This window comes from Molothrus ater, chromosome 6, assembly GCF_012460135.2.
Source record: "Molothrus ater isolate BHLD 08-10-18 breed brown headed cowbird chromosome 6, BPBGC_Mater_1.1, whole genome shotgun sequence".
NCBI lineage: Eukaryota > Metazoa > Chordata > Aves > Passeriformes > Icteridae > Molothrus > Molothrus ater.
The window spans coordinates 28,185,188-28,206,358 of NC_050483.2; the positions used below are offsets into that span (position 1 = coordinate 28,185,188).

A 21,171-nucleotide genomic window follows, 5' to 3' on the forward strand; every position below is an offset into this window, starting at 1 on the left:
CAAACTGTGAAGACTTAGGCCCTATAAGGCATTCCAAAATGCTGACATTTTAAGTTCTCCCGGTCTTTATGTGCACATGTTACTTTTGGATCAGCTGTTCAAACATAACACCCAGAAATCCACCTCTAGAAGAAAATACTACATAGAACTCAGAGCATGGAACAGCCTCTTGGTCCTTTCCTTAGACTGAATCTGGGAGCAAAAGCAAGGATGGCTAATGAAGAAAGCCATATGTGAAAGCTTTTAAACATGCAGAGATATACAGGGCCATAGTATTTCTCCCAGGGATGCAAACCACATCTTTCTACTCAAAAATAACTTCCCTTCAGATACTTTACAGCTCCTACCAAGCAATATTTTGAGGTACAACACATATATCATTGCATCCTAGTGATCTCACCCTTTCAGGATTAATAACTATTGGTTTGAAAGTATTTCCTAGAGCAACACCATCAAATTGTAATTCCACAGAATTCAGCTTGCCAAAGGCAAATATTTTATGAAAAAAAAAAAAAAAAGCAAGTTGGGGTCTGAAGTCCGTTGAGGACTAAAACACAAGGATCCAACCCAGCACTGATTGTTAATTGCAAAGAGGAAGCAGTTGAGGCGCTCTTTTTCCTATCCCACTAAAGTTCTCTTCAAGCACCTTGATCCGGGAGTATCTGCAGGGTAATTTGACACTGATCCTCTCTGCTTCTTCCCAGGTATGAACAACAGCTTCTCAACAATCAAATTCCAGCATTTTGCTTAAAGTACTCATGCACAATGCTCGTCCGTCAGACCAAATACACTAAAGACAAAGGCCCTCTGAAGAAGGGAACACAAATGGACAGAAGCACTGCAAGGCTTACTGAACAGACAACTAGTCTTATAGGAAAGTCTTACATAATAGGAACAACACTTAATAGGGTGGCCTGTGCAGGGCCAGGAATTGGAATCGATGATCCTGATGGGGTCTCTTTCATCTCAGCATATTCTGTGATTCCAATAGTTTCTGAAATACATGGACATCAATCAAGGATATTGTAAACAAACTGTCTGCACACTAAAGGACCTGACACATGATTCATCCTGCAGCACGACATGTTAAGCTGTTGGCATCTTGGAGAGGTGTACAGGCACAACTTCGGGAATCACTCTAAATAATATAAGAAGCACATGATTCTTCCTACATCAGAGATGACAAAAAAAAGGACAGTTTGAAGTTAGGAATATCGATATACCTTCAGTAAAAATAAGTTAACTTAAAAGACAACCAGCCATTAGCTAGCAGAAGAACTATGGTCCAACTCCAGCAAATTAAAAAAAGAAGTGAGAAGCCACCATTTTGTTACAGCTCAACAATGAGACAGGCATACTCTTGGAGATGGCTGTTTACAGAGCCCTCTCTGACCTAGTATTATCAATTATGCTAAGGCAGGTAAGGAAAATGAATTTTAAAAGAATCAGCACCAGCTTCAGCCAAAGCATTCCTTCTGTAAGCATTTTAAGAATACATAAGGACATAACATGAATTTAAAGACTAAACTGAAAAATTCTCACAATGCTTAAGTTCAGCATACATTACAACGTCAACTGAAGATACAATAAAGAATGCCTTTCACAAAAAGATGAAATTCCTTTCCTGTTTGAATAATTCATTGAGAAACACTGCATGTGATTAAAGTACATCTTATGAAGTAGAAAAATAAGTCATTGCAAATAAGCTTCCATGCATAGAACCAAGTCATTAGCCAAAGAAGGCAGCAATTTTGTCTAAAACTGAACCACCAGATATCAGCATAAGCAACAACAAAATCCATCACCGCCACTCTACTCACAGCTCCTATATTCTGTGATAGCACACACAAATGAATGAACAAAAGCTAGTAAAAAACATCAACAAATCAAGTCTGCAGGAAGAAGCAGGAAACACAGATTTCTAGGATTGACCACTGTATGCCTAAATACCCAGATTTTGCAACATCCAGAGTTCTTTAGGAGCTACTTGACACTAGTGCTGTGGCCAGGACTTCCTGATATGAAATTCTACCATCTGTTTCTTACAGTTTGCTGTCTTCATTCCTTAGGCAACTGTTACACATTACAGTTTGCAAACAAAATAACTGCAGTGAAGTTACAACACAAATCAAGAAGACTGAAAAAATTACAGCCAGCAAGAGAGACTGCTGTGAAAGAGGCACTCAAAGATGACAAAGCAAATTAAAACTACTGTTTCTAATTATCAGTAACTCTGAAGGAAAATTACTATCTGCAGGTATATCTCATCAGCATGTCAGAGACTAACCAAATGCATGAAGAGGCCATAAGTCTACATGAACTCAGGTTTAAAATCTGACTTAGGTGATTGACTACTGAAATCTGACATTCAGACCAGAACTTCAAGGGGTAATCAGAAATAAGTTTCTTTGATTTCTGGACAAAGCAGAGGAAGAGTTTTATTTTCTTTTGAAAATCATCATCTGTCCTTAATGTCCAATAAAAGAGTAGGGTAACTAGTCAGGAGGCTGCTGTCGAAATACAAAAGAACCACGGCATGTACTGCAAATGCTAGATCACAACAGATTCAAGTATTAAGAGAAATTTTCTTCCAAGCCTGAGTCACTAATGATAGTCAAAAATAAAAACTAACTCCAAACTCAAGAACATGTCTGCCAGCCACAGAAAACTGCAAGGAGAATAAATACCAAAGGCAACAGTCTTTGAGACAGATGACCTTTTTCAAATTTTATTTGCTCAAATTTAAGTAGACCGTAAATATTTCAAAGATGCAACATTTTCCAGCTACTAGCTTTACTTGGTAGAAGTAGACATGAAATTTATGCAGCATCATTATTACAGGTGCTGATGGAGATCAGGAACACCAGTGTCACCAGATGAACACTTTATGACACTTTGAACCATAACAGCCACTGACAAAAAGCTATATTCATATATCCAAAAAAAGATTGACTTAAGTGCTTTAAATTATTTATGTGGGTCCACGGATACCCAACAAAGATCATGCTTGCACTGCTTCTATATTCCTATGAGACCAAGAGCCTCTATCCCCCCCCACTTGCTTTCATGAAACCTCACACAAACATTACTATACTAACACCTGAAGTACGAAAACAGCAACTCACGTTCCTTTCTCCAAATTAAGACTTTCTTTCAAAAACATTAACTAGAGAATTTCAGCTTTAGAAAGAGGAGAGAAAAAAAATAAACAAGGCATTTCTAAAGGAATGGTAAGTTGTTCTTTGCTTAAACATACCAAAGTTTCATGGAAAGAAACCCCCATCCACAAACCACAACTAACTGAAGATAAATGAGCAGTTCAAGCAAGCCCACAAACGACAGCATATAATTTGTTAGATACCTGAAAGCACCACTTGGATGATAAACATCTTCAGAAAAAAAGAACAGCAGTTCTTAGAAGCTAAACAAAATCCTGAACACAACCACTGCTTAATCCTACAAAGAAATGTACTAAGATTTCTATCTAAAGTGCTCTTCATGACTGTATATGTGGCAGGGTAACAACTCAAGGATGGCTTTGCAAACTATACTATATGCATATCTATTCAGTATCACACGCTGTAGCCTAAGCTATCAAAACTAATATTCTGATTATGCAAATATTTTAGATAGTATCTCTGCTCAGATCTCCCCTATATCCACCTTGGATTAGGGGAGCAGAGTTTAAAAATCAGAAAATCCTACGCACACATTCTCTTCCCCGACCAGTTTGGGTTTTTATTAGTGTTCCAATTTTAACTTGCTAAGGAGGTTACAGCTCAGTATTAAACACTCATTCTACATCCCATCTACTGGTTCGAATGCTACCCCAGAGTTCTTGTCAGCTTCCAGGCAAAGATTAGTGTATACTGTACATCCCACTTACCAAAAAGTAACTCCGTAATTTCTGCATTGACCTTGTTCCCAGTTCTAGTTAAGAGACCTGAAAGTGGGAACAAGGATCATATAAAAGTTAATGAAACTTTAGTTGGCAAGCAGGACACACAGCATTAAACTAACCTCTACTTCTGAGCTCACAATGCTTATAATGTAGTATCTCGTCCCATGTCAAGTGCTCCCTAGACAAAACAGAACTGAAACAACCAGAAGTAATTCACAACACTAGCAGAAATTCCCTTACCAACTCTGGGCCCGTTTTGGAAGCAAAAGCTACATAGCAAAAACACCAAACAAAAAGAAAATCCCCACCAAAAACAACTCAGACAAAATGCCTAAAGGTCACATCTAAAACATGCATCACCAAGGTTGCATGAGAAAGAACAGACCACTAGTTTACTTCCATGAATTTTATTAAGCAGAGCAAGCATTAAGATACAATTAGGGAAGCAGCCTGCCAAAATACCTCAGTACAGTGTTGGTAAGGTATAGGGTGATCTAAACATAGTCACAATTAATATCAGCAGCTTCAGCTGCCAAACACATCATGGAAAACAGGTCAGGTTTATAAAAGATTGATACGAGAAGTTACTGTATATCAGCTTTAGAGGAATCTAAGACATCGTTGTTGCCAACAATACCTGAGCTGAGAGAAGACACGCAAGAACCTACAACCACGAGGAGCTACCCCATATATAGACAGGAATGTCCTTTTACTTCTAGGCTTATCATTTTAAAGAGGAGCAGTTGAACACTTCATCTCTTTAAAAGCATCACAATAAATACACTCAAGAGGCTTCTTTCAACCACGTTTCCTTAGTAAGACACAATCTTTTAAGAGTCAGGACATACAAATCATCTCTCTTTCAAAACTACTCATGGCTACTAGTACCGGAAACTCAGAGACAAGAGAAAGGCCATCTCTAAAAGCTAACAATTCAAGGTTGATTTATTTCATGCAGTTTAACTTTTAAGATGGTCTCAAATTATCTAAGGCAGGCAGAGGCTTTGATATTAGAGCTCATAACATCCATAGTCTGATCAAACTGGTCAAGCCAGCCTTGTTGATGAGTCATCTTTTACTCTTCTTTCTCCAAATAGTCTGGTCAGAGGAGGAAAACCTCTGGCATTGTTTTACGATGGCTACAAAGGAGATCTCTGGAAAGGAATCACCTCCTATTGACAGTACTTGAGAATCATTATCGTCATTACTGAGCACAACATTTCCAGAATTTCCAAATTCACAGGACAGTATTCTCCTTGAAAAGACTGACTGGAGTCAAGCATTGTATCCAACTCCTGGTTTTGCAACACTAAAATTGCAACCCAATCAGACACTCCTCCTGGTGAGCAAAGAATTAGCATGTAGTATGTGGTCTTTGACAGCTAGATTTTTAATACTACATCTACTACTGAAATTAGATTACTTGTACTAATTATGTTCATTAAACATTTAGTGACCTAATCGGCTCACATTTCCCATGCTATTGTTTCCAGCATGTTCAATACTGCTCTTGAAGTCCTTTGGGGGAGGAACTAGGAAATTATTGTGAATGCATTATTTCAAACCTAACACATAAATAAGTCTACTTTTCAAGACCAGACTTAAAACCATCTTTCAGAACTACAGAGCTCTGTATCTACATTCCCTAGTGTTTAATGTCAATCAGAATTCCAGTTACACAGCTGATGAAGACAGGACCAGTTAGTCATTTGAAGCAGGATGCAAAATTCAGCAGACAACTTACCTGGGCCCATTGCTGTCTTTCCTCTTCACTGAAACACTGCTTTGTTCTGTTTTTGCACCTCTGTCCATATGCTCACTGGCATTCCTCTCCACAATTTCTCCCTCATCCAGTGCCCTGTGCAAACGGTAATTCACCATCTTCAAAACGATAAAGAGAGCTGCTATCACTGGGCAGTAGACAGCTACTATCATCATGGAAGAAGGAAGAGCCTTTCAAAAAAAGAACAAGAAAAAGTTAATGAACACAAGGTCAGATATCCATAAGAACACTCTCTAGATTTTAACTGTTTGTTTCATGGAGAAAATATGATAATTCTGAAAGTTACACCACCTACAGCCAGTCTTCATGTGAAAAATGTTAAAAGTCTAGCAACACAGAAGAAAGAAACCGTTGCACTAGCAAAGATACTAAATCACCACAGCATTGTACTAAATAAACTAGTTTGACTGAAGCTTGAGAACCAAGCTCAACTCTCACTCTTTCCTTCTATGCTTTTGCAATGCAAGACCTAGACTAGGAAATTTAGAGCTAGCATGTGTGAGATATATATTTTTAATTGCTATGAGTAGAAAAAAAGGGGAAGATTTTAAGCACATAAAAAACCAACAAAGCACGGGGTGAGATCTTATTTCCGGGCTAGTACACAGCATCAAGTCCATTTCAGAAAAACTTGATGCACGTTTGACAGCATGACTGGACAGGAGAAAACCTGCTTAGATACCAAACATTGGTGTTTTGACTTCACTTTTCAGCTTCCAACAGCTACTGCTGCATGACAAGACACTGATCAGTCACAAAAGCCAAACTGTTTCCTACTTGCATACATAAAGAGGTTGCTCACATGTGTGACTCACACACTGCACAGCAGAACCCAACCTGCAAGACCACGGGCAGCAAAGATTTGTGCTAGATCATTGTATGCCCATGGAAAGGTAGTCAACACATGTTCTGAAAAAAATTTTTCATCTGTATGAAAGGTGGCCAGAAGCCACATTAAAAAAACCCCTCAGTCCTGAAAGCAACATTTGAAATTCCGCTGTAAGCTAAGAGTGGAATGCATGCAGCTCTTGCAGAGGTAAGCAAGGCTTTCACAAATCAATCACTTCAGCAATAGGTATTGACAAAGTCCAGCCTGACAGCTATTGAGGAGAAGTGTTCGAAGTACTGGTTAAACTTCAGATTTCACTTCAATGCATTCATCCTTCTAAAACACACTTTATTTGTGTTTTTAAATTTTGCCATTTCCCTAGGCAGTGATTAAACAAAATGAGATATTAAGTCTCAGTATTCATCCAAAATTTGACCATTTCCTTTACAAAAGCAACAAAAGTTTAGGTTGTGAAGTATTTCACTGCACCACTATCCTTTACCCTGCTCACAGTGTAGTTTGAGATATACCTCCAAAATATAAAAATACACACGGACATATGACAATCAGAATTAAACATCAGATATCCAGCTTGAACATTAATGTACTAAATGAGTAGAACAAATGAGCTGTCTTTTTAGACCTCACGGCTGAAGGACAATTCCAGCTTATTTTCCTATCTCCCTAGAGAGACCATGGGAAGGGAAGAGTCATCATTGATAAAAAAGCCCCAGGAACATCTTGCAGAGTCAAAACAATGCTCAGAGTAGAAGACAGCAATGCCTCTCTAACCAGTGCACAGAAACATTTTGAGCCGTCTAAAATTGACTGGCTGATAACACAGTGTAACATTATGCAATGTAACAATCTCCTACCTAAAACTATTGCCCTGAATCCTAGAAGGATTCTAAGCATAACTTAACCATAGTAGTCAGCCAAACAATTTTAAAGGACTCAACCTGGTCATATGTGCTGAATAGAGAGGCCTACTTTTCCTTTTCTCTACTCATTTCCCCTTCTGACTCTTCAAGACGCCCCTGGAACTTTGATCACCATGATGACTCCTTGTAACTTAGGAAGATATTCCTCCAAAACAAGTCAAGTCTGACAACCATCATTAACACCTACCTTTTCCTCCAAAACAAGTTAAGTCAACACTGAATATAACATTTGAAGTAAGCCAGGCCAACTAAGCTGAAGTTTGCTAAGTTTTATTTTGTATGCTGAGCTGAACATCACCATGATGAACAGACATTCACTCACCGAGCACCAGCTAAGGAGGAGAAAGAGGAAACCAAGCTATTTAAAACCAGCATCAATAAGCAAACAGGATCCACAATGATATGGCAACCCTACAACCCCTGAAGCCATGCTAGAATGGTTTCCTCAAGAAATGAGGTGCCTCCACTTCCAAAAACTTCAGAGTCGGTTTCCTGCCAGCCTGTTAACTTTGGGAAAATGCATGAACTTCCTGTACCTGCTAGGCAGTCTGCTACCCCATCACACACAGTTTCAACTTTCCTCTCCTCTATAATACCCAGTGCTCAGGAGGCATTACCAGAAGAGCCAGACTAATGCTAGATAACAAAAGCTAGAGTTACTCCATAAAAGATGTGCCTCTACTTTTCTGTCTAGAGAGCTCATCAATTTCTCGCCTCTACTCTGTCAGCAGCGAGGTCACAGTATATTCAGGTTATCTTGCAAAATCTACACTTCCAGTTTTTCAAAGGAAAGCTTTAAGAAGAAGTACCAAAAAAAGGCAAAACACCTCATGTAACTTACAGCAAACCAAACAGGGAATTCAAACTTTTTCCTCATATCCTGTTTTCACAGGATTGCAGAAAAAATTTTAAAAAGCTAAGGTAACTGATTACCTTTTCTTCTTCATATTTGTAGTAGGTTTTCATCTCAGAATAGGGTATATATTCTGGGAATAGAAGGCATTTTAGCTAGCTTAGTCTGACATATGAAAACACTTGACATCGAGTATCATGCTGTGGGGCAGCACTGCCACCCATGGCACCAGCAACTTGTCTGCAGCACAGCCTCAAGAGGAAATTTACTGCAGCCTAAGCTAAACCACTTGCAACTTCTGTTTTTCTAAGCCAAACTTCGAAGCATTCAACATAAATTTGGGGTCTTCTCTCCACAAAACAAAGCAAGTTAAAGTGAGATTTCCATTTCCAACTGTGCTCAGCACTTTACCACATTTGAGGAGAGACGTGTTTCTCACCAGCATCCCATGTGATACCACCTTCAGGACTGGAATACAAATCTGAGTCATAGAAATTTCCCACTAGATTACATCTTAAAATCAAAATAATTTCAAATACTAAAGCATTTTACTTGAGCCCAGCACACTAAAACCTTCAGGCCAGAGTTGTTACTAGACACCAGTTGGCCACAAGGCTACAGCTGCAACAATATTTCAGAGAACACCCATTTTTACTGCACATTTCTACTCACTTGCATTAGCACCAAAAGAACACATACTCCACAGCAGTCATCACAACAGAAGCTCTTGTACAATATAAAGAGCTAAACAGAACCATATAAAAACTGTGTGCTTTTAATTATGTTCTGTTGAAAACTTCAGTTATCTAATTACTGAACAAACCCAACTATTAGGTAAGTTCCTACCCAAAATTATTTCTCTGAGTCTTAAAGGGAAGCTAAGTAGTTCTCTCAAATACGGGGGGCAGAGAGAAGGACACTGATTTTCTACCACCTTTCCGACAAGTTACTTTCCAAATTTAGATCTTTCAAGTGAATTTAACAAAAGCAAGATATTCATATGGACAAAAGTAAGATACAGGAAGGCATAGTTAAGGAGGACGATGTCTTCTGAAACCTCCTGGCTCTTAAATTAGCTCACTTGTATCACAACACACCTTTTCTAAAAGAGTAGGTAAAAAAAGGTTTAAGCACTTCTAGATTCCAATGGTCAAAATAGAAAAGAAACCTCCCACCATCACTTCCAGCACTAAAATATTTCCATTCAAACTACAGAAGGTCACTGTATCTCAAATGAATGTTTCCAGCACATATGTGCCAAGAACCAGAGGAAACTTCATTGATTACAGGCTGTACAACATCCTTATGAAGAAACTAACACTATATGGGTCCTACCTAATCTGATTACCTGGCTTTAGCTAGGCCCCACAGATGTAACAAAAATTCCAGATTATCTTCAAAAAATAAATGCATTACTATGAGTGTTTTTAACAGCTAAGTCTTCAAAATAGAACCAGATTACAGATCCCTACATAAAGGTGTTATCACATAAACATTAAGAAGTAAGTCATCTAGTAAAAAGAGTTAAAAGTACAAGTATTTTGAACCCAGTATTTTATAGAAACAGTTTTACTGGAAAAGAGGACGAATCAGGAAACAACAGACATAGTTTAGTCCTTAATTCTTTTTTATGGACAGAGCCCTTAAGAACTGCCATTATCCGGAAGAAAGTTCAGTCACAAGTTATCCAGTTTTTGACCAAAACCTCAAAGAATACTACTGAAACTTGAGTAGCAAGAGACTGCAAGTGTCTTAGAACAATATGGCATATCAGGAATTGCTATCATAAATTGAATTTCAATTATTTAACATCTTAGTTTAAGAAACAGGACATATTTCAACAACTTCAGTGGAAAAAACTTCCACGTGAAGCTACATTTATATGACCTACTTCTATAACTATGTACACAAGTCAGGAAATTAAGTGAACTGTTGACTAAACGAGCTCGACTTTGACAGACAAGTTCTGTAGGTACATGCGAGCCCATCACCCCAAGCAAGGTACAGTCCTGGCTCCTCTTCAGTCACTGGCAAAATTCCACAAGTGCCAGAGCCAAGACTTCACCCCCTCATGCACACGTGGTGGGGCTGAAACAGCATTCCGACTAGGGGAAGTGCTTTGGCAGCCTTCTCTCTTTCCCCTCCCCCCTGCAACACTGATGCATCACATTGGCCTCTGTATTCAGGGTATTTTTTTCAACTCTACCACTAGATTTTACAAAGTGATTGGACAGCTTCCCCATATAGAAAGCACATTTTCTTCTCCCAATTTCAGCTTTGCATTAGAGTAAAAGCAGGGATCAGCTCTTACAATAGAAAGGCACATCAACAAGCACAGTTGAGTCTGTTACTGAATACAAGTACACAAACAGGATAGACTTAACTAGTCCAGAAAGCAGAATTTTTGTATGTGTACTGCCAAGCCACAAACGCAAGAACACAGACTCAAGCTGCTTCCCTAAAGCAGGCATAGCTTACTCTAGACCCCAGGTCCTTCATTATTGACATATTTATTTTGCCACACTTCCAACAACCACAGTTTAACTGTACACACAAGAAAAAGTATCCAGATTGGCAAAAAAGGTACATTTAGGTATACACTGTACAGTGTACAACACTCACTTGCACACGCTTAAGCTCAGAAGGCAGATGAGGGACCAAGGAAAAAAGGTTGGTAATTGAATTCTAATGTTAGTTTTTCTAAGTTGATTTGTACCACACATTAAATCCATCAACCCTAACAGTACAGGCTTACACATACAAAGGAACACACAGATTTATGGCATTACTTTCTGACCACAATCATTACCAGATTCCATTCTGAAAATACCAGAGCAACAAAACAAATGCACAGAAAAAAAAAAGAGCAATGTTGGATGCACTAAACCAAGTCTTAGAGCAGTAAGTGCACCTAAATTCCCATATCCTAGTGCATTTTATTCCTGCTGGAGGTTAAATAACATTTGGGGGGGGAAAGTGATTAGCCTACTGTTAAATGCATTGAAAGGCAGCTACTAGCAAAATTCTTAGAGGATACTTTTGTATTTTGTCTTTGTTGCTACAAACAACTTGGAAATAACTACAGTTATTGCTGATCCAATGCATAAAAGCAATGCTATGATCTTGTAATTCTTTACATGGGGAAGTTTTATAAGTAATACAAAACCTATCAGCAGTCTTTCTATAGACCTTGATTTTTTAAACACACAGGGTTGTCTGCCAGCAACAAGTCACTTGAAGCTAGTTTAGAAACTCCCTCCTACACACCAGTGAGCCATGCTCAGAATTCAGATTACAATTACCTAAGACTTTTTAAGCAAGTTCTGCTTATTTATGTATGGCCTACAGCAATGCAACACTTATTGCTTTTTATTCTGAAAAAGAGCTTACGAGATGCTAAAGGACTAAGATGACCAACACAATTCTGCCTGTTTAGTTTATGTCTAGACAACACTTAAACTGTAGAGGGTGGAAAGAGGGAAAACGGCCAAATATGATTCAATCTCCTTTAACTTGTGACTAATCTCCCTACTTATTCTCAGGGAAGTTGGCACTTGTTGCATCTTTAACTTGTCCAGAGCTATGAAGCAAGAGAATTTCTCTGACCTCAACAAAACCCAAAGCAGCTTGCTGCTGTCTGTCTTTTCCCTTTATACAGGAAAACTTATTTAAGCAACACTGAAGTTTGCCCCATTCTATGGGTAACTGAAGCCTACCTACTGCTTTAAGAGCAGCAGGAGACTCAAACGCTGGCCCAGATTTCACATTTGTCAATTTATTTAAAAAATTGTAAAGCTATATTTGAAACCAAAAGGTGTCTCCTCTTCCCATATTGTGCAGAACTTTCAATAGATACAGATTCATAGTTCTCATGCAAAGTATCTGCTTAGTTAAAAGTTTTATCTAGCTCTTCTCATGCAACTTCAATTTTAAATGCAATTTGTCTCAGCCTTTAGTTTCCCTGCCAGCAGCCCAGAAGTTTTCAAACAAAAAGCATTAGAGCTGCTTTTTCAAGACACTGTAATGTGAATTAAAACCATAAAGTTGTAACCTTCTTTTCCACTCTAGCTATTTCTTAGTATGAAGTGTCTCATACTGCAACCTTACAAATTGCTTTTAAACAAAGCAAATGCCTGACCTCAGAGCTCTCAATTTCTGCAACTGCACTTGCATATGATTTTATCTCCAACATTTCATTCACTAACTACATTTTCACAAGACAGCATCTACTTTAGGTTGTCACAGCATCTGGCAATCTTGCAAATAATGTTCTACCTCATATGCACAAAACTGGTCAAAATACACATATGAACACACTCTTCTATTGAAAAACCCAAAGTAAACTATTAGCATTTCATAAGTTAAACACAGTTTACACAGGGAAAAAACTACTAGCCAACAGGAAACCGCCCCCTTTTCTTGTATCTGATCACACCTCTCCTCTATGTGCTTTTAAGTCCAAATGTCAAGAAAGTTTCTAGGTTTAAAGGTTAGTATTTTAACAGCTTTGACTGAAGCGTCAGTTACAAAGATATATAGGACAGGAATTCTCACAAACCAAGTACACTGAAATCTGGACACAAACAAAAAAGCCAGACGAACTTCTTGTCGATAACACACAATACATATACATTGCCAGCCAACACACCACACTACAGCCGAATAAAACTTTTAGGTTATGGAACCACATCCCCCCAGCAGACTCAAAAGTCAGAAACTGATACTGCTGCCAGTCAGAAACACTGGCTGAATCTGACAGTTCGTATAGAAGCTGCTTTTTACTGACCTACCAGGAGATCAGCAGCGGAAGCTGCCAGAGGTATTTCCAATTTTTAAGGAAAGTAAACAGAAAGACGAAGGCAAAGTGCCAGCGCCTATAGCCCCGCCGCGCCCCGATAGCGCCCACCCACAGATTCCCAGGAAGGGGTAGATGCTCCCGAAACGCCGCAGTCCCGATGGCGGGGTCGGGCCCGCTCCCAGCGCAGGGGCCCGGGGCCGTTCCCGGGGCCGCGCCGCGGGCAGGGGGCGCGCGCGCGGCGGCCCCTCCCGGCCCTCCCCCCCACTCCGGGCCCCGCCAGGGCCGGCCGAGCCCCGGCACAGGCCGGGGCTGCGCTCACCATGTACAGGGTGAAGGGGAAGCCGAGCAGGAAGAGCCACAGGTAGAGATGCAGCGCGTTGACCCCCGCGCCCTGGTGCGGGTCCTGGTACCAGCCGCCGCTCAGCGCCGCCCACACGCCCTGGCGCAGGATCTGCAGCACCTGGGAGCCCATGGCGGCCCCGCTCCGCCGCGCCGCCCCGCTCTATCCGCCCTGCGAGCCCGGGCAGAGCCGCGCACCGCCCGCGCTCCGCGACAGCCGCAACCGCCGCCGCCGCCGCCCCAGCAACGCCGCCGCCATCTTATGTCCGGGCCCGGGCCGCCCGCCCGCCCCCGCGCCGCCGACGGACCGGCGGCCCTTGCGGCAGGGGATGCGCGCCGCCGCCGCCGGGGGGGCAGCGCTGCGCCTGCGCGCGGCCTGCCCGCAGCCCCGCCCCCGCTGCCCGGCGCGGCCCGCGCAGCGCCCCCTGGCGGCCCGGCTCGGCCCCGCGCATAGGCCCCGCCCCCGGCGGCCCGCGGGGCTCCCGCCTTGTGCGGGGGCTGTGGGACGTGGGGACACGGCCCTCGGAAAGGGCTTCTTCAATTGGGTTAGAAAACACTCCCGAGATCATCGAGTCCAAGCTATGACCAAACACCACCGTATCAACCACACCGTGGCACTATCACATCCCGTCCTTCCTTGAAGGCCTCCAGGCATGGTGACTCTTACCACGATTCTGGGCACCCCATTCCAATGTCTAATCGCCCTTTCTGTGAAGAAACTCTTCCTGATGCCCAACCTGTACCTAAATGCTGCAGGCATTGGTGCAGAAGCACTTCAGCTGTGCTACGACACTGCCCCTGACTCAGGCACGCTGTCTCTGGGTTCACCTCTAAGGAGCCTGGTCCAAGGTCCTTTCCCCTTCAAAGCTCCTTTCTTCCCTTCTCCTAGGGGCTGACTCCTAGCAAAGTGCTGCATCCTCTCCTTGCAGCAAAGCAGGAAGAAATTTGTCCAGCATAAACTTTTAAGGCTCCAAACCTACAGCAAGATAACCTCACCATTTCTTGAGCTGCCCCCACCCCCAACTTACTCTCAATACATAATGCCACCAAACCCCTGGCATGTCTGTCCCCATCCTACAACAGGATTTGTTGTAGGTTGCAACACCTGAAAAAACAGAACCATTAGGTTTTACAGAGAGAAAACAACACAGCCGGCTATGGATGCACCCCAAATCTCTCATGGATTTAAATTTTGACATCCATATCCACCTATTTTTATCGGTCATCAGTTCTCATCAAGTGCTGGCTTTTCAAGCTTTCCCCTGAGACATGCACATCCCAAAAGACACATGTTAATTAGAAAGGGACAGATTAGGGAAGGAGTTCAGACAGTGCTCTCAAGAAGGGACAAGAAGAGTCCTCTTCCTACAAATGCTATGGGCTCCAAAGATGATGAAGGGACTGGACCATCTCTCAAGGAAATGCTGATGGAACTGGGCCTGTTCAGCCTCCAGAAGAGATGATTGAGAGGGGACTTCATCATTGTCCGTAAGTACTGAAGGGAGAGTGTCAGAGAAAAGAGCCAGGCTCCTCTCTGAAGTGTCAAGAAATAGGACAAGAAGCAAGAGGCAGCAGTGCACAGGAAGTTCCAGTGGAACATGAGGAAGAACTTCTTGACTGTACAGGTCATCACACACTGGAACATGTTGTCCAGAGAGGTTGCAGAGTCTCCCTGATAGGTGATATTCAAGATATATCTGGATGCAATCCTCTGCCACGTGCTCTAGGAGGTCCCTGATCGAGCAGAGAGGTTGGACCAGATGACCCACTATGAGGGTCTCTTCCAGCCTGACCCATTCTGTGACTCTGGGTCTCTACTGCAGAAAAATCGCAGGAGTGAAATAACCCGAGCACTCAGCCATGACTCATGATGATCATGCATTTGGGCTGGTATTTTCAAGAGGCTGCATTAATTCCTCAGTCTCCACTGTCTCCCTGACAGTTAGTGAGCCAATGGCAGCATTTGGCTATTCTTGGAAAACCAGAAGTTACTGACTCGAAGCAAATGTATTTCATCTATTTTTTGTTTCCCCAGTGAGAAAGTAGGGAGAAGGGATGGACACAAAGCCTCAAACACAATGGCTTTCTCCCCAATATGAAATAATAAACCTTTTAGGATAGTGCATTTTCAAATACAAAACTGGGAGCAGTATGTTACAAAAGAACATTTTTTCACTCTGTCAAACAGGATTGAGATATTAAAGGAAATAAAGATGGGGGAAGGGAAAAACCAACAGTGAAAAACTACAGAGGATTACCATGGATGAAGAGGGAGGATTCCCTTTATCCTTTTGCATTAAAGCCAAGCATGACAAGCCTCACAAGTTATAGTACGCTCAGAAAAAAATAAAACTGTTTCAACTGCAATATTTGCGAAAAATACCATTTAAAAGCTAAAATTATAAATACAGTTGTTAAAAGATGTACTTGTTAGACTGTGTTATCCATACATATACTTTGATACTGTGATGATCAGGATTATGAAGTGTTAGTTCTTTCAGCAGCTGTTGTATCAATGTTACATAAAAGCTGTTCACCTTCACAAAGGGAGGCAAGAGGGATAACATTCATTAATAACATGTCTGAAGGCTACAGTAAATGCTTTAGAAACCTTTATGCTCCTGTTTAGGAGCCTTTGATTAAGTCTAGACAGATTAGCCTCAGCATCCTAGTAATGATTCATATTAAACAGTGCCCCTGTGTAAGACGCAGAATCCTGAGGAAGCTTCCAGCTGTTTCCCCAGTCCCACTAGGAGTTGTTGTATCATTGGGCCAGCCATAGTGTTATAAAGGCTTGGGGGGTATTGCATGGCAGGGGGAGGGAGGGGCACAGGGGTGTGGAAGTTAAAAGCAAAAAATAAACAGAGGAAACAAAACATAATTAATACATATATATATATATTACATCAAATGCAAGTAAAATTATGGACTCAACCCTGATCCAAAACAGCCTAACCTATGTTCAAATGCACGTCATCATGGGAGAATCTGGTCTGCAACCAGTAAAATAAGGAAGAGATTATCACATATTTGAGAGGACAATAGAGATTTCATTGTTTAGCTATTTAAATACAGGCAGACTAAAAACATGAAGACACAAGGAGGGGGAAATGATATTTTTTAATCCATCCATGCCCAAAGGTTAAATTGATAACAAGTCCAGTTGTAGGCACTATTAACAAAGCAAGAAAAAAGAAATTATTAGCTTTCATGGGGAAACAAACAATCAAGATCTAGATAGAAGGTAACAGCAATAGATTCAATCTGTGCATGCCAATGAATAAGGAGCTAATCATCTCCACTGTACTTTAGCCTTATGGTTTTTCTTCAGGATGGGTCCAGGAAAAATAGCTTGCTCTAGAAAAAACTGAGAGTGGGCATTAAATCAAGTGATTGGAGACCAACCAATGCGTGCTATGGCAAGAAGAGGAAGTTATCCAAAACAGTATTAAAACACTGAAACTTGTCACAAAAATGCTTCAACACATTGCTATTTCTAAGAATAATATTATGCCATGCTTTGCACCATTAGAAGTACATTAATCTCTCATCTTCTCATGCAGGGGAATGAGGTTCTACACTTTCCTTCCGGACATCTTTCACAGGATATCCAAAGTTATCATTTTTAAATTAATTATCAAGAGAATTACTAAGTTATATGAGAACATAACTTATAATTAGGACAAGAGGTGAAACAGAAAATTTAAAAGAATATTTTGCCTACTAAATTGGACAAAACTCATTAGTGTCCAAGAAAAAAAGCTTATGACTTGGAAATTTTTGTTACAGTAAATCATCACTGTATGATACCAATCTGTGAACAGCTAATAACATAGTCAGCAGAAAACAAGAAAAGCACCAATTTACTCTCTTTACAGATCTAAGGGCTAGCACTTTTCTCTGTGCTGGATAAAGTATTTATTCTCAGGTGAAGACTGACAAACTAGGCCTTGGTGGCTCACTACCAACTTTTATATATATCTTCTTATTGATTCTTGACTTAGGATCTGTAATGAGGCATCAGCATTTCAACCCCAATTTTTGCATCCTGCTGACACAGACTACTCTACATGAATTGTGTACAGTATCCAAAGCAACAACTTTGGCTCAAAAAATGCAAACCAAACCAAAACAAAAAAAAAATAACAAGAAAAAGACAGAAGTCAATTTTGTATATAATTGATTAGGCTAGGAGTAAAGTTCACCTACTTTTTGCTTTTCTGAAGAAAAAGTAGTAAAATGTATACTTACTACTAAGGCATTAAGCCTTTGGGTAATTTTATGTCTTCACTTTTTTTCCCCTACCATTCCCTATAATTGCAACAATGTTAGGAAATGTTTTAGCTGAATTTGAAACACTGCCATAAAGAGCAGTGATGAGTTTTATTCTCTGATCTTTCATGAGAGTTAAGAAGCAAACTTATTTTCAAAGGTGAGAGAAAGCAGAAAGTCATTCTACAATAATATTTGCTAGCCTAGCTTCACTGTAAGATGGCTAATTTTCTTGTAAAGCCTATCAGGAAGTCATTCTAGGTTAACTTTCAATTACAGTAGAGTAATTTGTAGCAACTACAGGACTCAACATGTTGCCACAATATCAGCAGCTGATGGCAGCCTGACTACTATTTGCACAGGTTTTAAACAAAGTTCTAAGCATGAACCAGATCCTGCCACAGACCCCATTTCTAGAAGTGACACCAGAGTCAGCCTTGCACTTTAATGGAATTCTATGAAATTACTTCACAAAACCTAGTCCTATATATTGCCCTAACTCCCAACTAGAATACAACTTTTAGAAACAACATGAAAAATATGCCTATCCTTTAATGTTTTAGTACAGACCAGAAAGGGATTTACTAGCAGGAAGATCCCATAGTAGGAGACACCCTCTCCATCCTGTGCCAGCAGACTTACCAGGAACATCACATACAACAGCCCCAGCTATATATCAGGCTAGTCTCCACACCCACCTTTATTGCAGAGCGCCACACCACCAATCACATTCTCAGATCCACATGTGCTTTCAGGCTACACCCTTCCCAGCACCTTGTAGGAAAGGCCAAACTCTTCCCTCTCAGTGTGGGAGGACATTGTTCTTACTATCACAATAGAAGAAAGGGGAAAAAAGGTTTAGGTTTGGTTTGGGGTTTTTGTTTTTTCAATTTTTTTTTAAGTTATCACTATGACTAATGCACCTCTTGATATTACCTCACAGTGCTACTGAGGAGATACTGGTGCTGCTGTGTGGAGGATGCTAATTACTCATCTGCAGACAGCTGAACTGTGGAGTCTGCAGTCCCACTAATCCTGCCCTTGCAGTTTATCTCAGCTGCCTGCTGCACCTTTTGAGGATGTAAGCTCTGTTTGTACACTGTCTGAGCCCTTCGGTTTTCTCAAGACAAAATAAGAAGAGCAAAGCGAGAGCCTTTCCGAATAAGAGCACTTACATAAGTTTCCTATTATCAGGGAGTGCTGAAAGGGGAAAACTGTTTAAAATAGATCCACACAGATAAAGAAATCCTGTGACAGCTAATAAAAACAAATTCCAACCAACGTGTTGATATCAGCTTTCTGTAAGTTGCCACTCAAACAATAGTATCTTCAATTCCATTCCTTTCATTTAATGTTAGAATTTGTATTTATGCATCTTTCTGCTCCACACTTTTAACAGCTATGTAGGCCACAGTTTCCCTATCCTAACTTCTTGGTTCAACCAACTTCTTGGTTGAAAAATCAATCAGAATGGTTGAATAGTTCCATTGCTGGAGAAAGAGTGGAGTTTTAACATGGATTTTCCTCCTAAAAATAGCTCTGTCAGTGCTTCTTACAAGAAAATTGTAAGGCCATCATGGACTTTTATATTAAAGGACCTAATTGTGTGAATGTGTCCATACAGAAATCACAATAAGAAGTATCATCAATGTCCTACTGACCGTGAGGTCTCTCTGAAAAAGAAGAATTTGCTAGCATTGCTGGTACATGAATTGCCTAAAAATGCCATGGAGATGAAACATAATAAACAAGGCTAAAATTAGAATATCCAAACACTCAGCTGACAGTATTTTAGCAGCATTTATACCACATTCTTTAAAGTACAGCAGAGTGGTGCCTCACTGTAAGAGATTTCTACCAAACAATGATTCATGATGTCACTGGGATAAATTGCAATTTAAAATCTTTGCAGTTAAAGCTCTCTGTCTGAAGTACAAATCTTCCATAGTATGATAATGAGCCCCCAAGAGTATCTTCCCAGTTTTGAAGGATTTTCTCTCTGTTATGGCTTGTCTTAGCCATTTTTCTAAGTTCAGCCTTTTGTATTAGTCAGTCCCTGCCTAGGAAACAGTTCTGGTTTAAAGTACACTGCCAGAGGCAGAATTACAACATATGTTAAATGCCTATCAATTTCAGGGTTCTAAAAAGAGGCAAAAATTGGGAACTCTGAGGAGGAAATGTGGGCAGAATTTGGAGAATAGTGTTAAGACACCTGGCTTGTCAACAGGGAGCTGTGGAAATCTGTGGAATAACTAGTGGCACTGCTAGGTGAGAGTGTGGAAGTGAATATAAGTCACAATTTCATGTAATTACGTTTCTTTCAATGATTTACTTGGGAAAATTAGTTGAGAGGTCCTGCAAGTCTTAGCAGTTTCCCTGGAACTTTCTTGGATTTTAAGTTCATTTTGAATAATTAGAAAAGTAACTTCATATTTCTGTCTGATTTCAACTCCTTTGCTAAGTGTGTATGCAAGACTCCTCACTGAATACAGCCTTGTCTGAAGTGGAACATGGCAGTGACTGTGTGCTTTAGTAGGAGGTGTGAAGAATAATTTTGACATTCAAGACTATTTGAAACAGTATGTAATTCATTGCCTTGAGATGGAATGTGGCCATAGTTAACAACCTGAATTTGAGAAAAGAACTGCAGAATCTCAGTTTTAAATCCCTTTTGGAAGGTAGCATCTCTAGTCATACAGTGCTTCAGTGCCAGTACAGGTTGATCACGGAAGAAGTGGTACTATTTTTTAAACAACCAACGTTTAAATTACCAGAGATGTTGCATGATTTATATTGGCAAAAAATCTCAGCTGCCTCACAAGATCTGCCCATTCCTGTACTCTTCTTTCTGTTCTCTGGAGGTCTCCCAGAAAAATTCTGAGCAGGTCAGACCTGCTTAGTGTAGAACAGATTAAATCATGCCCTGAGGTGTTGTGAATACTCTTTTTGTATTTGCTTGAATTGGCAGTGCCTGGAGGTATAGTTGACAGATTTCAGAATGTGAAAATTATTTTTCGGGATGGGGGGGGCAGGGGTGCCCCAAAACACTGCAACTTTATGGCAGAACTAAAATAACTTTTTGTTCCAGCAACCCTTTAAAGAGCTATTTAGAAAGAAAATCCATATGAGCTAACCAGTGAGTAACATTTGCTGTCCTAGACAATTGTTTCTTCTTCCCTAGGCCATGTTTTCTTTGAGCACAAGCTGAAGAAAGCCATCATCCTACAGTTGCATTACTTCATGAACTAAATGAAATCGAGCATAAGTACAGCAGAATTATGGAAGCCTGAAGGAGGTGTGATGAGAGCTTTCTTAGACAGGACATATGGCCTCTAAAGAAAGGGCCTTTGGCAGCCAGTTGGAGATGGCACAAGTATTCATCAAGGAAACAGCAGAAACAAAGCTCTTCTCCTTCTTGTGCTGGCTGAATATATTTGTTACAGCCATTCAATGGG

At 40.6% G+C, this 21,171-nt stretch overlaps 1 protein-coding gene across 11 annotated transcripts in view; it reads right to left on the reverse strand.

Moving 5' to 3' along the window:
• PCNX1 (pecanex 1) overlaps positions 1–13,706 on the reverse strand; it is an 89,523-nt gene extending 75,817 nt beyond the window's left edge. For 10 of the 11 annotated variants that reach the window (XR_004980350.2, XM_036384620.2, XM_036384619.2 and 7 more), the window contains exons 1-2: positions 13,425–13,706; positions 5,646–5,854 (exon numbers count right to left, since the gene is read on the reverse strand). Coding sequence is in view for 9 of the 11 variants with exons in the window: in XM_036384620.2 (XP_036240513.1) it covers positions 5,646–5,854; positions 13,425–13,577 (362 nt within the window). In the remaining 2 variants the exon portion in view is untranslated. Of the gene's footprint in view, positions 1–3,886; positions 3,947–5,645; positions 5,855–13,424 lie in introns of those variants that run through there. The other variant, XM_036384617.1, reaches the window with a different exon arrangement.
• Between the last annotated feature and the right edge of the window lie 7,465 nt (positions 13,707–21,171).